This window comes from Canis lupus, chromosome 6, assembly GCF_048164855.1.
Source record: "Canis lupus baileyi chromosome 6, mCanLup2.hap1, whole genome shotgun sequence".
Classification (NCBI taxonomy): Eukaryota; Metazoa; Chordata; class Mammalia; order Carnivora; family Canidae; genus Canis; species Canis lupus.
Window position 1 is genome coordinate 76,308,151 of NC_132843.1, and position 19,485 is coordinate 76,327,635.

At 37.0% G+C, this 19,485-nt stretch overlaps 1 protein-coding gene across 12 annotated transcripts in view; it reads right to left on the minus strand.

Annotated features, from left to right (window-relative positions):
- The window catches only part of DENND1B (DENN domain containing 1B), a 261,096-nt gene that overhangs the window by 104,966 nt on the left and 136,645 nt on the right, over positions 1 to 19,485 (minus strand). For all 12 annotated transcript variants that reach the window (XM_072831286.1, XM_072831295.1, XM_072831293.1 and 9 more), the window contains one exon: positions 3,050 to 3,150. In XM_072831286.1, coding sequence (XP_072687387.1) covers positions 3,050 to 3,150 — 101 coding nt within the window. The remainder of the gene's footprint in view (positions 1 to 3,049; positions 3,151 to 19,485) is intronic.

Consider the following 19,485-nt stretch of genomic DNA (forward strand, 5'->3'; position numbering starts at 1 on the left):
GAACTGACCACATTAAAGTTCTCTCTGTCTCCCTCTCCTTCCCTCCACCCCCTCCCGTAAGAACACTTAACATGAGATCTGCCCTCTTAAGATACAAGTTTAAGTCTGCAACACCATATTGTTAATGATAGGCACAATGTTGTGCGGCAGATGTCTACAGCTTAACCATCTTGTATAACTGAAATCCTGTAACTGTTAAATAGAAATTCCCACCTTCCCTTTATACTAGTAGATTAAGAGAAAAATGTAGAGGGTGGCATTTCCTCCCAGTCTCCTTCCCAATCCTACTATGCGATGTGGGCTACTTCTTCCTAGGTGGCCTCATCCATGTGTCTTTCACATGCCTCTGGTATAAACCTTATAATACTGCAGTATTACTCTGTGTTTCTCTTGTGTGTGCATATATGTGTGTGCCCCATGCATGTATGTGTGGATTTCTTCCTCTCTGTGGATACTGCATGGGCAGAAACTAAATTCTACTCATTATCTCACATATACTCACTGCTTGGCCAATAGGTGTTCACTAAATATTTGACATACAAATGGATGCATGAAAGAATGAATGAGCCAACAAACTAGCAAGCCTTTCATTACTGGTTCCAGATGTTATATTCATGCATGGTCACAAGATGGCATTATGGCTCTCCACAGTCTATGTCACACCAGAGATACCCGGTGTGCAAACAAAAATACTTCTAGGAGACAGGATTATTTCGGGATTTGGAAAGTTCCAATCAATTGGAATCAACTGAAGAGCTGGCAAATACACATCTATTCCATCCTGGTGCTATTTTTAAAGTGAAATATAAAAATGTCTTTATTCAGAAACCATGAGATTGAAAGGACAATCTCTAACATTTCTCTTCCTTTTATATACCGATCAGTATGATTCTAAGATCATTTGCAAGGACACAAAGGGAAGAAAACCATTTTCTCTAAGAAATACGTTAGTCCATAAAATTTTCTGACAGAAGAGAGCTAGAGTCTTAGACAGCTATTTCTTTAAAAATAAAAATTTGAAAAAAAAAAAGAAAAAAGTACATTATACTGCTCAGTTCCTATGATAGAAGCTGAGCCTATCATTGCGGCCTTCAGGTTCAGGAAGTTTCAGAGAACTCCTTCTTTGATTATCACTGCTGTGCTCTCTGGAACAGGGAACTGTTTGGCATGGAGGCTGTTAGAATTTGTCCTAAAGGCTATTTCAAGGTTAGAAACTAGTAAGAAAATTTGAGGGACTGAAATATGAAACAATCCTCCTTCCTTATAGTGGAAGCAGCAAAAGGACTTGACAGCAGGGTTAGAAAGTATCAAGAAGACATCTCTGGAAAGAATTTGCACAGAACTACCTATATCACAGAATAGTTTCTAAATAACAGTATTCTAGAAAGTTAAATCTGTAATCACTACAGACAACTGAACTTAAAGGGACATTACCTCCTAAGAGGTTGTAATGTTTTAACAGAAAAATTGAAATAGCGTAACATTATATACGATAAAATATAGTTCTAAGGTTTGTTCATTAGAAGTGTCAGTTCTTGAACCACTAATTTGACACGTATTTTAAAAAATCATGTATCAATATGTTTTCAAATATTTTTGTAGAAATTATTTAGTACAAATAAATTGTAGTTACTGAACAGCATATGCCAATGTCTACAGCATTGTCAATGTGAATAAACTGCCATTCCTGCCTTCAAAGATGCTAATATATATACTAGGTATGGTGGTCACAGAAAACCATTCTAAAATGAATACAGAAGAAACTACTTATAGATTTAGCTTAACCCTCAGATTTGTGTGTATGTGAGACTCCACAAAATAATTAAGCTGAATACTTATAGTCTCCTTCCAAACTTCCTCCTTTCCTAGTACTCAAAGGGTTGAATGGCAGTGGAGGATCACTGGGACTCTACTTTATGGCATTATCAACACTAATAATATTACCATGCTGTGGAAACATATCATATATTGGTATCATCAATATGTGGCCAAATATACATGTTGTCATTACAATCATTTGATCTGAAGAGGGTTAGTCATAAAAAATAGAAAACCTCTATGCATAAATTTAAATTGTCTTAACACTTAAATACTGTGATTTGCTTTTCATGAAATAAAAAACTTAAATACTAATTCTAAAAGAGCTTCGTTCATATTAATGAACAAACATACAGTCAAAATTATTTCCTTCTCTGTGTGTATGTGCACATGCATGATATGGAGGAAAAAAATCTCAGATTTCTTAAGAATTAAGCTATGGCAGCAGAAGATAATTATGCAGTGAAGAGAATATTTTACCCTCCAGTCTAGATCCCAAGGTGGCTGTTTCAGACTCTGACCCTTGTCCAGCCTCACTGTGAGTATAAATGCTCTTCTAGAGGAAGAGAACAGAAAAGTTCTAGGGCTGTAGTTGAATTCAAATTCAGTGAGATCACTGGGAGTTGTTTCTAACGCCAGGAAGCTTTTCAAAATTACTCCCAACACTTTTCAACATTGCTTTTCATAGTGGCTTAGGGCAGAGACTTTGATTTAAACCAGAAACTTAGGGAATCCCTGAATTAGAGGCAACCCTTTTGCTGGCATCTGGTATTCAGTGTGCTGCTGAGGGAAGAGAAGTCTAGGAAAGTGTGTCCTGAGGTAAAGGTAACGAAAGCATGCCCCAACAGAGACAATCTGGTTCCTGATACACTCTGCAAACAAATCCTGACACCTGGGATACTGAGTTCTCTAACTGATAGTGTAACTTCTGCACAGTTTTCCTAACCACCACTAAGACTGTATGTGTTTCTCTTTATGGATCTAATTATCTAAATGACTGCAGAAGTACCTCACAAAATCTAAAGAACTTTACGTTTGCCAAGTATATATCTTTGTAGCTTTGTAATGAATTACTCTGCCCTTCATAAAAGCACCTTTGAATATTTGTTAGTAATCTCTAAGCCAAGTTTCCGGGACTTCGTTCAGCTATATAGATATCAACCTACAAATAAACGAATTTTTTCTAACGATAAAGCCTAGATTTAAAGGAGTCTGGCAAAAGTCATCTTACCAGCAGTAGTCCAGCAGGTGTGGAGGAAGCACTGGGATGTATATGTGTTGCCAGTACATTGGGTATAGCAGGGCAACTGATCCATGGAGACAGGCAGTTAACTAAAATTTGCAAAAGGATGACAACAATAAGTAGCTGCTGATCCGCCGAACAAAAAGACATGCTCAAATTATCAAAGATTAATGACAATCATAAAACAATTTATTTAGTTACCTAAATCACATTATCTTTGACAATTCTGCCAGAAGAAAAAAATATTATGTTCAAAAGCCCCTCTGAAAAATATATAAATAGGGAAAGTAGCTTCTTGGGCATCTTATGGAGGCAGTTTTAACTATCTGAAAATATAGTGTCTGGGGTCAAAACTTAGAACATAAATAAAAGTAAAACTGAAAAATTAGGCGAGCATCTTAGAAGAAATTGTAGGAAATTACAATTTGTGCAGCACGGTTTGCGCATCACTCAGATTAATATACCACGATTAAATATGGAAAGGAAGAGAGGCTGAAAGCTCCTGAGGGATATCATTAGGGCAAATTGCCAAAGAATGAAACATGAGCCAGTCAGGAGAGTCTGGAAGCTGCAATAATACCAGGGGACTTGAATGTTCGACAGTTGGAGCTTCAGTAATGTGTGAACTGCGGGTTATGGTATCAAGAGACTCTGCTCACTGACACATAGAATGTCACTATTGACCAGCGAACTGCCCAAGCTTGACAGCTGTACTACAGGAAGCCAAGTATATCATAATTTCATATTTAAACTGTTCATTTCAGATTAACATTTTGTTTCCTAGCTTTATATCACAACAGCTGCAAATACATTGATGCTATTTTAAAGGTAATTGCCATTTTAATTGTTTTGTTTTGGCAAGCAGTTAATTAAATATTGTTTAATGCTTAACAAAGGGATATCACTTTTTTCCCCCTCCTTCCTACTGACCCTCACCAGAATTCTTTCCATGGGACTTTTCTTCACATCTTAAATTATATTTCTGTGTTAATCATTTTTTAATGTTTAAAGCAATAATTTAGTCAGCATTCCTGATTTTAAAGTCTTGCTACAGTCAGCATTTCAAGCTTACTAATTAAATCATTTTATTCAACTTGAAAATCAGAATTCAAAAATAAAACTATCTGAAAATGAACCACAGACTTTCTGTAAACCATTATTCCTATTATACAAAGAAAATAAAACTTACAGTAATCAAATTAACTTAAAAGAGTAAGTGTATAAAAAAAATTCAATCTTAACAAAAACATTTGTCTATATTTAAGTGTAACATAGTTCCCCTAAAAAAAATTAAAGGAATCTAATCTGAACTAAAAATATATAAATTTTTATTAAAAGTATATTCATCATATGTATTTTTTCAAGTTAGACTTAATTAATTTTATATGGCAAACAATGCATTTTGTTTCTACTTAGGATTCTATCATTAAAGGATTTTAGTATTTTGCACTTATAAGTTTTAATAGTTTATCTACAGTATTCCTTCAAAACATGATTTTTTAAAAAACTTCCATAATTAAAGCATACAATATACCACTAGGAGGCATTCAAATACTTTCACTTAACAATTACAGATGCTGGATTTATTTTTCTTATTTGAACCTTCATAGAGGGAGATGAAATAGGGTTGATCTAACTCAGTCAAATTCTCTGAGAGCTCTCAGGTACTCCCTGGTTGTAAATTAGGCATCTTTAAAGCCATATTAACTCTTTCTATTTCTTCAGTGTAACCCAATGACTAAAAGCCTTTATATAGCTTTGAAAGGTAGCTCCTTTACTCAGTTTCTCCATTTGCACACAGATGGTTTTTAAAACAGCTCATTTAAAATCTTAAAAAAAAAAAAGGAAAGTGTTCCTTTTACATTGTTAAGAAAATAACTGTAACAAAAATAAAACTACATTCTAAAAATGAGGAATTATAATAAAGGCAATTTATTTTATTGGGTACACCTTGAATCCAAAGCACTCTATTAATTGCTTTATAGATATTTTCCCTATGCCCTTAATGGTCATCCAAAAGTGAAGTTATGAATTATTCACTAAGAAGGAACAATATCATCTGATGAATCTCACTGGCTTCACAGAGGTTGATTCCTTTACGTGACGATAGACGAGAGTTAAAAAACACCTGCAACAGCCAGCATGCAGCAAAGGGTCATTTCTGCTAATCAAGGTCTGCCAGGAAAGAAAGAAGTTCTACAAGATTTGGCAACTTTTTGGATTTAGAGGATAGGTGACTGGGAAAGGTAAAAATACAACCCCTCCCAACCACAGTTTCTGGCCTAAGCAACTAGAATGAATTATTTAAAGTAACATAGCAAAAAGTGTCAGGCTCAGGTGGAACTACAAGGAATTTGTTTTTGGAAATATTGATTCTGTTAACTGCAAGACAGGCAAGTGGAGATTTCCAAAGGAGGCAGGAGAAGACCAAAGATCGCCCACACTCCCCTAGCAGGATGTAATAGCTACGAGATTGAAAACTAGAGAAAACACTATTATAGCATAAACTTTGTGGAGGAGTTAGTAAAGCAGTAAATGAAAAAAACACAACTAAGGAAAAATAGATTTACTAGCAAATTAAACACAGTTATACATGAGCTGTATAAAACAGTAAGAACGAAGTATACAAAATTAGGGCTCTGCCACTAAGAAGCTACAGCTGGTACATGTACAAATATAACCAGATCTGTTTCCTAATCTTTAAAATAAGAAGTAAATGCTAGATGATCTGTAAGCTTTGTTTCTGAGAGATGCAGTATTCTCTAGTCTCAGATCAGATCAATTCTAACATTTTACATTCTTAGTAATAGGTAATGATTTTTTCCATATAGGTGGTTAACAGAGCTAGACTACAAAGCAGACCCACTTTCAAAGTATATCTAAAGATCATCTTTAAAACCTTTAAAGCACATGAAGTAACTGAGCAATTGGAAATAGCATAAGTTACTTTGCTTAATTCATCAAAATTCTTGAGTGCTTGCTATGTGTTATCATAAATCTCTACCAAGCCACAGGGACAAAGTACTGAATAGAACAAAGTCCTTGTATTCATGGAACTTACATATTAGTGGAAACGCAAACAAGAAACAAATATACATGATGTGGGTTAGGGGTAAGTTCTAAGAGCAAACCTAGAGCACGTAAGCGGGTAGAAAGTGACAGATGGGGAGTTTTAGACAGGGGGGGTTAGGGACAAACTGATGCGGTGACATTTGAACTGAGACCCAATTGATACAAGAGAGCATTCTTCTGGCTTTGGGGAGAAGAACATTCCAGGCAGATGAAACAATACATTCAAAAGTCCTGAGATGGGAACATGCTAGCCATCTTCACAAAGTAAGGAGGTCTGCATGATTAGATTGGAATAAGCGGGATAGCAGCGGGAGGCAAGGTCAGAGAGGTAAGGGCAAGTGGGGTCAGAACTGGAGGGCCTTCCAGGACGTGGCAGAGGCTCTGAAGTCTTACTCTTCATGAAATTTGTCCATATCTCTGAAGAAAGCTAACTGTCACAACAAGTTACCTAGAACATTCTAACACCTATGCAAATTAAGGAAAATAAACTATGTATGTTGGAAGTCTGATTTGCATAATAAAGTACTATAAAGAAATGAGATCAATTTTTAAGCCCAGTGAGAAGAATCTTTTGTAGGCTATTTATGATATATTGATTCTTTAAGCATAGAGGGAAATGACAATCATATGTCTTTGGACTAGCATTACCCAAGACTCTACGTCTGGTTCATGATGGGACTAGAACTCTATACATGTTTTTCTAAATATTCTGTCAGCAGTTTCTTTAATACCACAGCTGTTCTTCATGAAAGCAAGGAGGGTGGGGGAAGATGTTTCAGTATTTGAGTCAGAACATAACTCAGCCATTATACCCTGGAAACTAAAGGAATAATAGATAAGGAATAATATACAATAAGGCTATCATTTTCAGAGAAAAACAAATTTCCCAAATAAAGATCTAAGAAAAAAATCCTTATCATCTTTGGTAAATAACAAGTGAATATTTAAATGCACATATGATTTCACAAGGCATATTCAATATATTGACTTGATACCATCCCAGAATACTGACTAATGCACAATAAAATCACTGGGAACATTTATCTCCTGTGCACTATAATTATAAAATAAGTATATATGGAAACCATGTGAAGAGGAAAGAACTGATGAGGCCTATAAAATCAGGGGGAGAAACTTGACAATAGTGAACTTAGTCATTGAATAAAGGCTCTCGGAACTTCTAGTCCCAGGCCACAAGGTCTAATGGAGATACTATCACTGATAATAATGCTTATTATTTGCCAGGCACTATTCTGAGTACTTGATGTACTCAAATTTAATCTTCACAACAACCTTATGAAATAGATTCCATCATCATTATTCCCATTTTACAGATCAGAACACTGCAGCAGGGTTAAGCCAATGGCCCAAGATCATACACCAAGTATGTGGCAAAGCCAGCATACCAACCTAAGCAGGCTCCTGAGTACAATAGCCATTATTTTAAAAGCATTTATTCATTCATTCATTCACTCATTCATTCATGAAAGACACAGAAAGAGGCAGAGACATAGGCAGAGGGAGAAGCAGGCTCCCTGTGGGATGTGGAACTCGATCCCGGAACCCCAGGCTCATGACCTGAGCCAAAGGCAGATGCTCAACTGCTGAGCCACCCAAGCGTCCCCCAATCACCATTATCTTAAACTGCCTTTTGATATACAAGCATTCAAAATTCCCATCATTATGGAAACTCTGAATAATATCTATCAGTTGAAAATATTCTATCTTAATTGTATGGTGCAGAATGAGCCTTTACAGTCAACAAACAAGAACAACTGACCTTTATAAGAAAAAGCTGGGGTTTGTGACAGAGAACCAATTTACAAACCTTTCCTCAGGCATCACAGTGGGCAAATTCAGCAGGAAACCAATACAACAGATTCTCTCAGATGTTAAAAAGATAAGTGATAAAAAAAAATTCTACCAGTTATTATCTCAGTTTGCATCTGCAAGAATATTTTGTTGGAAGCCAAACTAAAGTTCTTTCCCTTTGTGACATAAAAATCACATTCATCCCCTTTTCCTAAAGTCAAGCTATATCTGTTAAAGGAAATCAGCTACTAATAAAACTAAGCAATGTTTTAAGCAATTAAATAGACATGCATTTTGGGGGGGGGGGGGAGAATCACATTATCAAATTCCCAAGGATACCACAGATAAACAACCCATCCAGTGTGATTCCACAATGAAAGCAGCACAATTCCAATTCAATGCACTCTACAAGTAGAGCTCTCATATGGACACAATACCACTCATGTATCTCATAGTCAGACTTGCCTCATTCTTATGGATAAGTTCTATTAGCTTCAGTTGAAGTTCTATATGAATTATTGAGGGGCAAACTTATGTCCCCTAAGAATGTATTCATGCACAAAAAAACAAGAAATAAAGATTAGAGACTTCATTTGATTTTTAACTGAATCAATATTTAATTCAGAAATTTATGCACTATAAATAACTATAGGTATACAGAATAAATTGCTGCATATGGGAATGTGATAAATTCCTCACGGAATGAAAAAAATTAGTGGAAAGCATAAAGAAACCATCTGTTTAAACATGTTTAATTTACATTCCCATTTAAAAGTTTAAACCAAAAAGAGTAGCAGTAGGATATCTGAAAACTACAAAGCTATCCTGACTATAAAATAATCTTATTTGAGGGGCACCTGGGTAGCTCAATCGGTTAAGTGTCTGACTCTTAATCTCAGTTCAGGTCATGATCTTATTAGGTTTTGGGATCAACCCAATGTTTTATCATGATCTTGACCAGGTACTTAGTGCGATGTGAGACTGATGGGACCAGAATATTAACCCCATGGTATAAGAACTGCATAGAGAGGCTCCAGCAGATCTTACCAAATAAACCAGCAGTACATGGCAACTCTGGAGAACCTGCTCTTCACTGCTGACTTAGACCTTCATTTCCTGGCTGTGTTCCAGTAGTTCTGTACCTTATAAGCCTAAGGATCATTTTATTTCCCTGTCAAGATTTTTTTTAAAAAAATCCAAAATAATATGTCTTATTTTTTGAAACCCCACCCTACTCCACCCCTCCAGGTTCCATGCTTAGCAGGGAGTCTGCTTGAGGATTTTTTCTCTCTAGGCCTCTGCCCCTCCCCCACTCACATTTTTCTTTCTCTCTCTCAAATAAATAAATCTTCAAAAAAAAATTCTTGAGCAAAATTCTAAAATTTAAATCAAGTGACAGTTGTAAGAAAATATTTGCAAAAATAGCAATTTTATGCAATAAAAAGACAGTATTTGTACATTTTAATGCATTTTTATACTAAAATATTATTTTATATTCATTTTTTCTTCATCCTATTAGGATGGCAAATTCTGCCACTTAATTGCTAAAAAATCAATCTAACCTAACCTCTTTCCATCATACACAAGTCCTTTGGAAAATTCTAATCATCTCACATTTGATCACCGGCTTATTAGCTTTTCCTAGCCAAATGACTCTAAATTTTTCTTGCTCGCTTACTTCTTTTGGTATTCATTTTTTTTTAATGATTTTATAGAGGAAAAACTGAGGCAAAGTTAAACAAATTGCCCAAGATCACACAACTAGTAAGTGGGACACTGAACATGTGCTAGGCATTATTATTGGTACTGGGGATATAGAAATGAACAAAAGAGACAAAAATCTCTGCCCTTAGGGAATCTGTCTTTAGCCACCCTCTATAAACCACATTAGTGTCATACTAACTCTCCTCAACTCTTTGGCTCTCTATTGCTGTCACATTACACATAAATGCCATTGGCTTTAAATAAATTTCTTCCCCTACATGACCTTTCCCTATTACTAAATTTCCTACTTTCTACTTCTCAAAATTGATTCAATAGCAGTTTTGCTGTTTCTGGAAAAGGACCACCTACCTTTCCACTGAAGTTTAACAGTCTAATCTACAAAACTGATTCAATATATTTATCTTCTCTCCTCAAAAACCTGTAGATACTGAATTCTAAAGGATTATGTGCTAAGACGTTCATGTGAATTATATAAAGACTACATAAGTTAGCCAATTATTTAAGAAATAAACAATACAATTAAAGAATCACTGTATACAACAGTTAGAAAGGACTTTAGAAATCATTCTTGTTCAATTCTTTCATTTTTTAGTTAAGAAACTTCAGGATAAAAATGTCTAATATGACATCATCTAATTTTTTGGTTAAGTAGTTAGGACTAAAACACAAATCTCTAATTTAGAAGGTATTACTAATATAATTGCACCGCTACTGTACCTTGGGGTAGGGTAATAATTTGAATAACCAATAAATAAATCCAATTAGCTGATGCTACTTTTAAACTATTAGGTGGGATCCCTGGGTGGCGCAGCGGTTTGGCGCCTGCCTTTGGCTCAGGGCGCGATCCTGGAGACCCAGGATCGAATCCCACGTCGGGCTCCCGGTGCATGGAGCCTGCTTCTCTCTCTGCCTGTGTCTCTGCCTCTCTCTCTCTCTGAGTGTGACTATCGTAAATAAATAAATTTAAAAAAAAATGTTTAAAAAAAAATAAACTATTAGGTATTTCTGAAAATCAGAATATAAAACATCCCTCACCAGAAGCAAAATAAAACTGGTTGCAAACCATTAGCAATTGGAAAAGAGACCATCACAATTGCAAAGGAATCACAAGGTAAGCTCTAAATCTTTATACATGGAATTCAAAAACTTTTAATTTGTAAAGCATATATCATTAAATAGGAGTGATTATACACATATATTGCATATTCTAATATTAAAATTGTATATAATATTCCCATATACACAAAACATACATACATGTATATTTAGCATGCATATCAAATATATTTAAATATATGCATCTGTCTACAAACATATGTATAAGCATCTACTTGCATGTGAATATTTATATGGACATATATACTTATTAAGTTATATTTCACTGGTAATTAAATGACACCAAGCCCATGCCATTATATAGCAACTAAATAAATACCTGGTGAAGACTGGTCCTTTGTGTGTCATTCTACACTTCTTTCTCCTTCTTCCTTACCTACTTTCAAACAGACTCTATATCCAACAGAAGTTTCCTTAGAAATGTTTCTAAAACCAACTTCATCTTCCTTTTATGGCCACTTTCCTAATACAGGAGCGAGTCATTCCCTGTTTTTCTGACTGCACAGCCCTTTAACTAGACTCCTATTAGAAGGAATTTCCCTACCCCTTTTTTCTTTGATAATGCCACCAATGTTACCTTCCTCCAAAACAAAATTGGTCATATTATGTACCTCATTTGCCTCCCCACAATCTGTTGGATAAAATCCAAGCCCCTTAATTTAGCAGACAGGTTTCCGCACAATCTGGCTACCGCTTACCTCTCCAACTACACTGTGTAGCACGAATTTTCTCTCTCTTCACACAAACACACAAATATGTTAAACAAGTAAACTTTTCCTACATAAGACATAAACACCTTTTAAGAACCAGTGTCATCCTGAAGTCAACTCTCTAATCTAGCACTCTCTCTCTTCCATATCCTCTATTAGAGTTCTTATCACATTGACTGGCCTTGATTCACTGACATAATATGATTTATCTTTTGATTTATATTTATGATTCTAATTAGTAACTTTGAAATTCTCAGTACATAATACTTGGCAAATAATAATATGTGTCGATGCACAAATGAATCTATCAATACCGTTATACTTGGTCTTTGGAAAACTTTACCTATGTTAACTATTTCCTTGCAATTAAAGGCCTTTCTTTTCTATTCTTTCCATAATACAGTAGGAAATCAAAATAAAATATCTGATTCATAGAAGCTGTGCCCTTCACATATTCCCCACTTGCTCCAAATCCACTCTCTGCTACCTATCTGTAATAATGGATCTGTGCCCCTGATGTTTTTTCTATTACCAGACAGCCTAATATCAGCAGAAGGAAAGTCAGAACTTTGTCAGTGCAGGCCATTGGAGATACACAGCAGAAGGAAAGGGTTTCTGCTTCCTGGTTCCAGGCTGCTCTCAGGCAGACTCCTCCAGGGCCTGTGCTTCTCCAGGACTTGGCTCTTGCAGTATACAGTGGCCAGTAACACCCAGCCATAATACTTGTTTGGTAGCTTCTTCAGGTGGTTTTGTAGCAGAATGCTTCTGGTGAGCTATCTCCCCACGGCAGTCAGCTAGCTTCCTGGTGGCAGGTTAATTACACTGGAACTCTTCCACCAAGGAGGTGCCGAAGTCCATTCTTATTGGAATAAATGATCTGGATAAGGTCTTCTCTGGCTATAATGCTTCTGCCAGTAACCAAAATCATTAGGTTCATAGAATAACATATCCATCAGCATGGTATTCTGTACAGAACTGAACCTCACTCATCAAGGCATTCATTTAACAGCAAAGTAAGTAGAGTTAGGGGCCTGTGCCCATTAAGTTAACTAGTCTCAGCCATACTTATAACCCAATAGCAACTGGCCTAATTGAAAAGTAGAATAGCTTACTGAAGACTCAGTCGCAGTGCCAGTTGGTATTATTATACTCTTATAAAGGGTGGGGTTCTATTTTACATGATGAAGGATAATCTAAATACATCAGAAAGCATTTTACAGTGTTGTTTCTCCCATAGCCAGAATACATGGGACTAGGAACCAACAGGGGGAAGTGGGAGTGGCCCTTTAATTATTAGTCTTAATAACCCACTTGCATAAGTTCTATTTCTAGTCTCATTAGTTTAGAACTCTTCTGGTTTGGAGATCTTACCTCCCAATAAAGAAATGCATCCACGTGAATTGGAAGATAATATCGCCATCTGGCCATTTCAGTCTCCTTATGCCACTGAACCAACAGTCTAAAAATTGGGGTTATTCTACTGGCTGGAGTGATTGATCTCATTAACCAAAAGGAAACTGGTTTGCTTCCACACAAGAGACAAAAAGGACTATGTCTGGAACTAAGAGGTTCTCTGGGCTACCTCTTGGTAAAAGTTAATAGAAAACTATAGCAATCATTCAAAAAAAAAAAAAAGCAGAACTATTGAGGATTCAGGTCTTTTGGAATGAAAATTCATGTTATTATCCCAGGTAAAGACCCCAGTTAGCTGAGGTTCTGGCTGCAGTTGAGGAAAACATTGAATGGGTAATGAAACAAGGAAGAATAATATCTGAATCATTTCATGATTAGTTATAGAAGCAAAGGGGTGTGGTAGCTTTGCATATTTTTTTATTTTCCTTTCATATGCATGTGTTCATTTTCATCTGCTAACCATTTTTCTTCTCTCTACTTTTTATTTTATATATAAGTCATTACTAATTAACAGAAATTTAAACGTGATTGCAATTAAATTTGAAGAGATGATTATAATGACTCTTGGGACTGCTTTTGGGAAATGTCTACATTTGCAAAAAGGATAGCTATATCTTAATAGCTCAACATATAGATTTGTTGTTGTACAGAAGTACAAATATGTTTAGAAGGGTATAAATGAAAGCTGAGTATCCAAAGGGGTGGATTATACCAATTATGAATAATTGCCTAATTTACCCCTTACTGTCTGATCTATGGAAATGGATCTGTGCCCTTTGGATATTTACTCCCTTTAACAGCTGGCATCATGCTAAGCTTTGTCAGGAGAGGACACTGAAGAGACATTTCAGGAAGCAAGGGTTTTGGTTCCTGGTTCCAATGTACTGACTCAGCAGGCTCCTGCAAAGCTGGTGGCTTGTCAAGGGCATACTTTCCTCAGGCTCCAGGTCCTGTAGCACAGACAGGCAGGCCGCTGTGTAAGAGGCAGCTCCTGGGGCCCTCGACTCCAACAAATTATAGGAGCCAAAGGTTTCTCCCAGCACTTCCCACCATGGGCAGTTCTCTTGCAGGAGTGCTCCTGGCTCTTGCAGTGCTTGCTTGCAGCCTTTCCAGAACTTGCCTCCTATAATGTGGGAAGCGCCTGCCTATGGTTATTGCAGTATACAACTGTCAGCCGCACCAAGCAGCCAGCAGCTTCCCTTGGCACCATCCAACCCTCTGTTGGTTTTCTCAGGGCAGTGACTCCACTGAGACAACCAGCTTCCCCTCAGGTGGGCTCACAGCAATGTTTTTGGCAGTGAGGTATCTCTCTGTGAACAGATTACTCAGAACCCCTACATTAGCTTTCCAGAAACTTTGAAAACTTTGCCTGCCATCCAAAGGCAGGTTTCCAACAAATTCTACCAGTAGAGCACCACAACAACTTCTCTGCTATCTAAGAGTCATGGTTCTGCCTTCTTCAAGAGGGTCTAGATCTCAGGCCCCAGTGAGGCTCCTTCCTTGTATACTCAACTCAGCCCTAAAGGTAGTAGCTGCTTTACATCTGCTATGCCTGGATTCTGTAGTGCTCTCTTCGCTGCTTGCTAGCCCAGCCCTTGCTACTCTAGTCCCTTGCCTTAGCTTTAAATTCTTTATGTTAAACATTCCTTAATCAAATTACTGTGTACTTTCTCTCACCCGATTGGACTCAGACTGATACAGATGTTGTGACCTCCTTACCCTACCTGTAGGACACTGCCTGACATGAATTAGGTACTCCATAAATAAGAAATAGTTCACTGAATGAACAAATAAACATCTTTATAGGGAGAAAGCAGTATGTTTACTACCTAGGACTATCGGAAGGCCAAGAGATAACAAACCAAGTTCCTGCATAGACTGAACAAGAGTCAACATAGCAACAGAAATCAATAAAGCTGAAAAGAGTTCAAGATATATTACATAAGTCTTCCCTAAGGAATTACAGTTTTGACACAGACTTTTTTAAAAATTAAAATTCTTGGGCAGCCCGGGTTGGCTCAGCGGTTTAGCACCACTTTCAGCCCAGGGCATGATCCTGGAGACCCGGGATCGAGTCCCATGTTGGGCTCCCTGCATGGAGCCTGCTTCTCCCTCTGCCTGTGTCTCTGCCTGTGTGTGTGTGTGTGTGTGTGTGTGTGTGGTGTGTGTGTGTGTTTCTCATGAATAAATAAAACCTTTAAAAAAAAGAATTAAAATTATCTAGCAGAAAATGGCTAAACACAAATCTTTTTTTAAGAGATAAAACCTACAGGGAAATTAGCCTCTAACTTATAAACTTCAGAATTTATGAAATTTTTATTATTATTTATTTATTTTAAAAGATTTTATTTATTCATGAGAGACACAAAGAGAGGAAGAGACACAGAAGGAGAAGCAGGCTCCTCAGAGGGAGCCAGATATGAGATTCGATCCCCAGACCCAGAATGATGGTTTGAGCCAAAGGTAGATGCTCAACCATTGAGTCACCCAGGCTTCCCATTACTATGATTTAAATAGCCAAGTTGTCACAGGGACAATCAGACACATTTTTACTTTTAAAAAGACAAATTTCTACTCTGGCATTTTCAGTATCAGATGGTACTTCCCATTACATAATTAATTAAATTTTAAAAACTTCATCTGTTGTGCACAATTTTAAAAACTAAATTTGTTTTTTTAAATACATGTGTACGTGCAGACACACACACATACACACACATACACACACACCAGGTTCTAACCTTTAAAGAGATAAATATCTAATACAAGAGTTCAACAAATTCACTAATAACTCTAACTTGAGACTAAGCAGTGTTAAGTACTACAGCAGTTCAGGGATAAAAGCAACAGAAGTTAGAAATTAGGCCTCTAAAGAGCAAACCAGATTTCGAAAAACATTCAGAGGGATGAAGATGGGAGCACTCAAAATACATGTGAAGATCCAAAAAGTGAAGTTTCAGGCACTTACTCAAAAAATTATTGCTAGAAACCTACTATGTATCAGCACTACCCTAAGAGGTTAGGTTTACTGTAGTGACTGAATCAAATCTTCCCTGAGTTTATAGTAAGTGATGATTAAATTAAGGAGCAGCTAGGTCATAGTATACACTACATACATAATTCTGGGCTGTAATTACTCTTTCTCATCATCACCATCATTTTATGTAAATGGAGAAAATGTCAACATTCAGGATAGATGATCTGAAAATAGCATTTGTGGGAAGTGACAACTGCCAGAACTAAGACAATGGGCAGGTGGAATGGGGAAAGGATGTCAAAGAAAAAAAAAGACGGAGAAGATAATATCTACAGAACTTGGGTGGTGGAGGAAGATGAGACAGAGGGGCCAATCCCCAAATCAGCCCCATAGCAGGATAAGAGGATATAACTTAAGAAATTTCATCAGAAGAGAAAAACGTGCCTAACTGCAAAACACAATGTACTGTGCAAAAACATATAAAGATAAAAGGTACATTTAAAAACAAACCAACTGTTCTCAATAGTTGTACTAAGAAAACAGAAACAAGACATATATAATTTGTCCTATATTTAATTTTTTTTAAATTTTTATTTATTTATGATAGTCACACAGAGAGAGAGAGAGAGAGAGAGGCAGAGACACAGGCAGAGGGAGAAGCAGGCTCCATGCACCGGGAGCCCGACGTGGGATTCAATCCCGGGTCTCCAGGATCGCGCCCTGGGCCAAAGGCAGGCGCCAAACTGCTGCACCACCCAGGGATCCCTAATTTGTCCTATATTTAAGATTGAGAATCATGAACAGCACAAAATTCAGTCATTCCAGATAGGAAACACTGCAGTAAACCAAAATCTTCCAAGGTTGTTTGTGTGGAGATCTGAGTACTTGTAGGAACAAAATTCACAGAACCTAATGATGGACAATATGCCCCTTAGATAATGACATAATTGATATATTTTTTTATTTTTTTAATTTTATTTATTTATTCACAGAGAGAGAGGCAGAGAGACACAGAGAGGCAGGCAGAGGGAGAAGCAGACTCCCTCCCCACAGGAAGCCCGATGTGGGACTAGATCCTGATCCCAGGACTAGGACCACGCCCTGAGTCAAAGCTAAGCCACCCAGGTGTCCCAACATAATTATTATGTTAAAAACTGATTTTTAAATTAAAAGTCAATAGTTTAATTTTAGAGGACAAATAGACTAAACCATAAAGCAGAAATATATGCTTGTTTCCGTGAAGAATAGAACACCAATCGTCACAAGACTTGGAAGATACAAGCACCTCCACTTTTCCTGTCTTAGAAGTTTCCTCTAACTGGGGATCTCTGGGTGACGCAGCGGTTTAGCGCCTGCCTTTGGCCCAGGGCGCGATCCTGGAGACCCGGGATCGAATCCCACATCGGGCTCCCGGTGCATGGAGCCTGCTTCTCCCTCTGCCTGTGTCTCTGCCTCTCTCTCTCTCTCTGTGTGACTACCATAAATAAATAACAATTAAAAAAAAAAAGAAGTTTCCTCTAACTGATCTGCACATGTATCTTTTAACAGAGCATTAGAGGATGACCACAACAGGCCAACTTCCACACTCCAGTCACATTCATTTAGCACTGAATGAAAATACAGTGTTCAGAAGAGCGGTATACGTGTCAAATAATACACTCGTAAGTAGAATTCTTATCTACAGTTTCAGCTGACATAATTGGTTGCTATGGGCTTTGGGAAGAATTTTTAAAAATCTAAAAATTGTTCCTAGACTATCTGTCCCTGAAAGGTCTTGATAACAATTTTTAACTGCACCATGCTGCTGCAGCTTTAAAAACACAAGGGGAAAAACACATTTCAATAGTCTTAACTACAAGTAGACCTGGGTAATCTTTGTTCTCTCACCAACTGTTCAATTCTTAATCTCTAGCAAGATTCTCTGTGCTTCAGGTTTCAGATTAAATGCTGATACAGGTGGTACCATTAAGAGACAAATCAAGAATATGTAAAATCCAGATGGAGGGGTTAAAATCCTCCGGATTCCCCTTCAGTCTAAACCTATAAAATCTACATTTTAATAGCTGATTTTCCAGAGACCAGAAGATTTCTTTTTGCATATGCCCTTGATGGATTTAATGAGAGAAGGAGAGAAAAGCATATGCTTAAATGCCTGGGGGCAACTATAACAAAGGAAGAAATTACAGTTTATTAACACAATTCCAGCACTCATAGCATATTGCTTGCTCTAAATATTCCAGAAAGAACATGCACTATACAATCCAATCTCTGTAACTAATGTGCTTATAGACTTTAAGAGGGTGATATTTACCAGCTAAATATTGGTCAAAATAGTAGCTAACATTTAGACATCTGCTTTAAAGAGAAGCATCTCTTCCACCTGCTTCTACAGGCCACAAAGATACACTCTAGTTAACATATTACTGACAGGATGATGAGAAAGCTCCTGTCAGACGCTGGCCAGCCGGGTGTTTGAGACAAAATGCACAGCCCCAGCTGACTAGTTAAAGAAAGTCTGGTGAGGTACAATTATAGAGGCATATGACAAGACTTCATGCCTGACTGATTTGAGAACCAATGACATGACTTTAAACAGCAATCTTCTCTACCTCTGGTCACAAAACAGCAATAAGTCAACTGATATACTCTTGTAATATCATGATTTATTCCTTTGCTTTGAATACATGAGACTTTGGCATGATGTTCTGCGAGTCTACCAGAGATTCACTTGGGGCTTAAACATCTAGGGCCTGCCTACAGCATGTATAAAATCAGTATTCTTGTTCAGGATTACCAGGAACCCTTCTGTGTAAACTTGGTAATGTATCAACAGAAAAAACACTGAACTGTTTATGTCCCAACTGATTAAACTTAAATACAGAAAAATGTAATAATGGGTCCTAACAAAATGCCATACTTTAGTGGCCATGGGGATGAGATAAATAGGTGATGGGCATTAAGCAGCACACTTGTGATGAGCACCGAGTTGTATGTAAGTGATGAATCACAAAATTCTACACCTGACTGGAGGGTATTATGCTGAGTGAAGTAAGTCAATCGGAGAAGGACAAACAGTGTATGTTCTCATTCCTTTGGGGAATATAAATAATAGTGAAAGGGAATATAAGGGAAGGGAGAAGAAGTGTGTGGGAAATATCAGAAAGGGAGACAGAACATAAAGACTCCTAACTCTGGGAAACGAACTAGGGGTGGTGGAAGGGGAGGAGGGCGGGGGGTGGGGGTGAGTGGGTGATGGGCACTGAGGGGGACACTTGACGGGATGAGCACTGGGTGTTATTCTGTATGTTGGTAAATTGAACATCAATAAAAAATTAGTTTATTAAAAATAAGTAAATAAATAAAAACAAAATTCTACACCTGAAACTAGTATTACACTGTATGTTAACTAACTGGAATTTAAATAAAGATTTGAAAACAAATTTTAAAACACCACACTTTTATATGGACAGAAATTCATAATTTAAAATTTAAAACTTTTTAAATTTAAAAACATACCACTATTCTCCATAGTTATGCTAACATATCTCAAAATTATTTTTTTATTTTAAAGTTTATCTCTATAAATCACAAATTATACA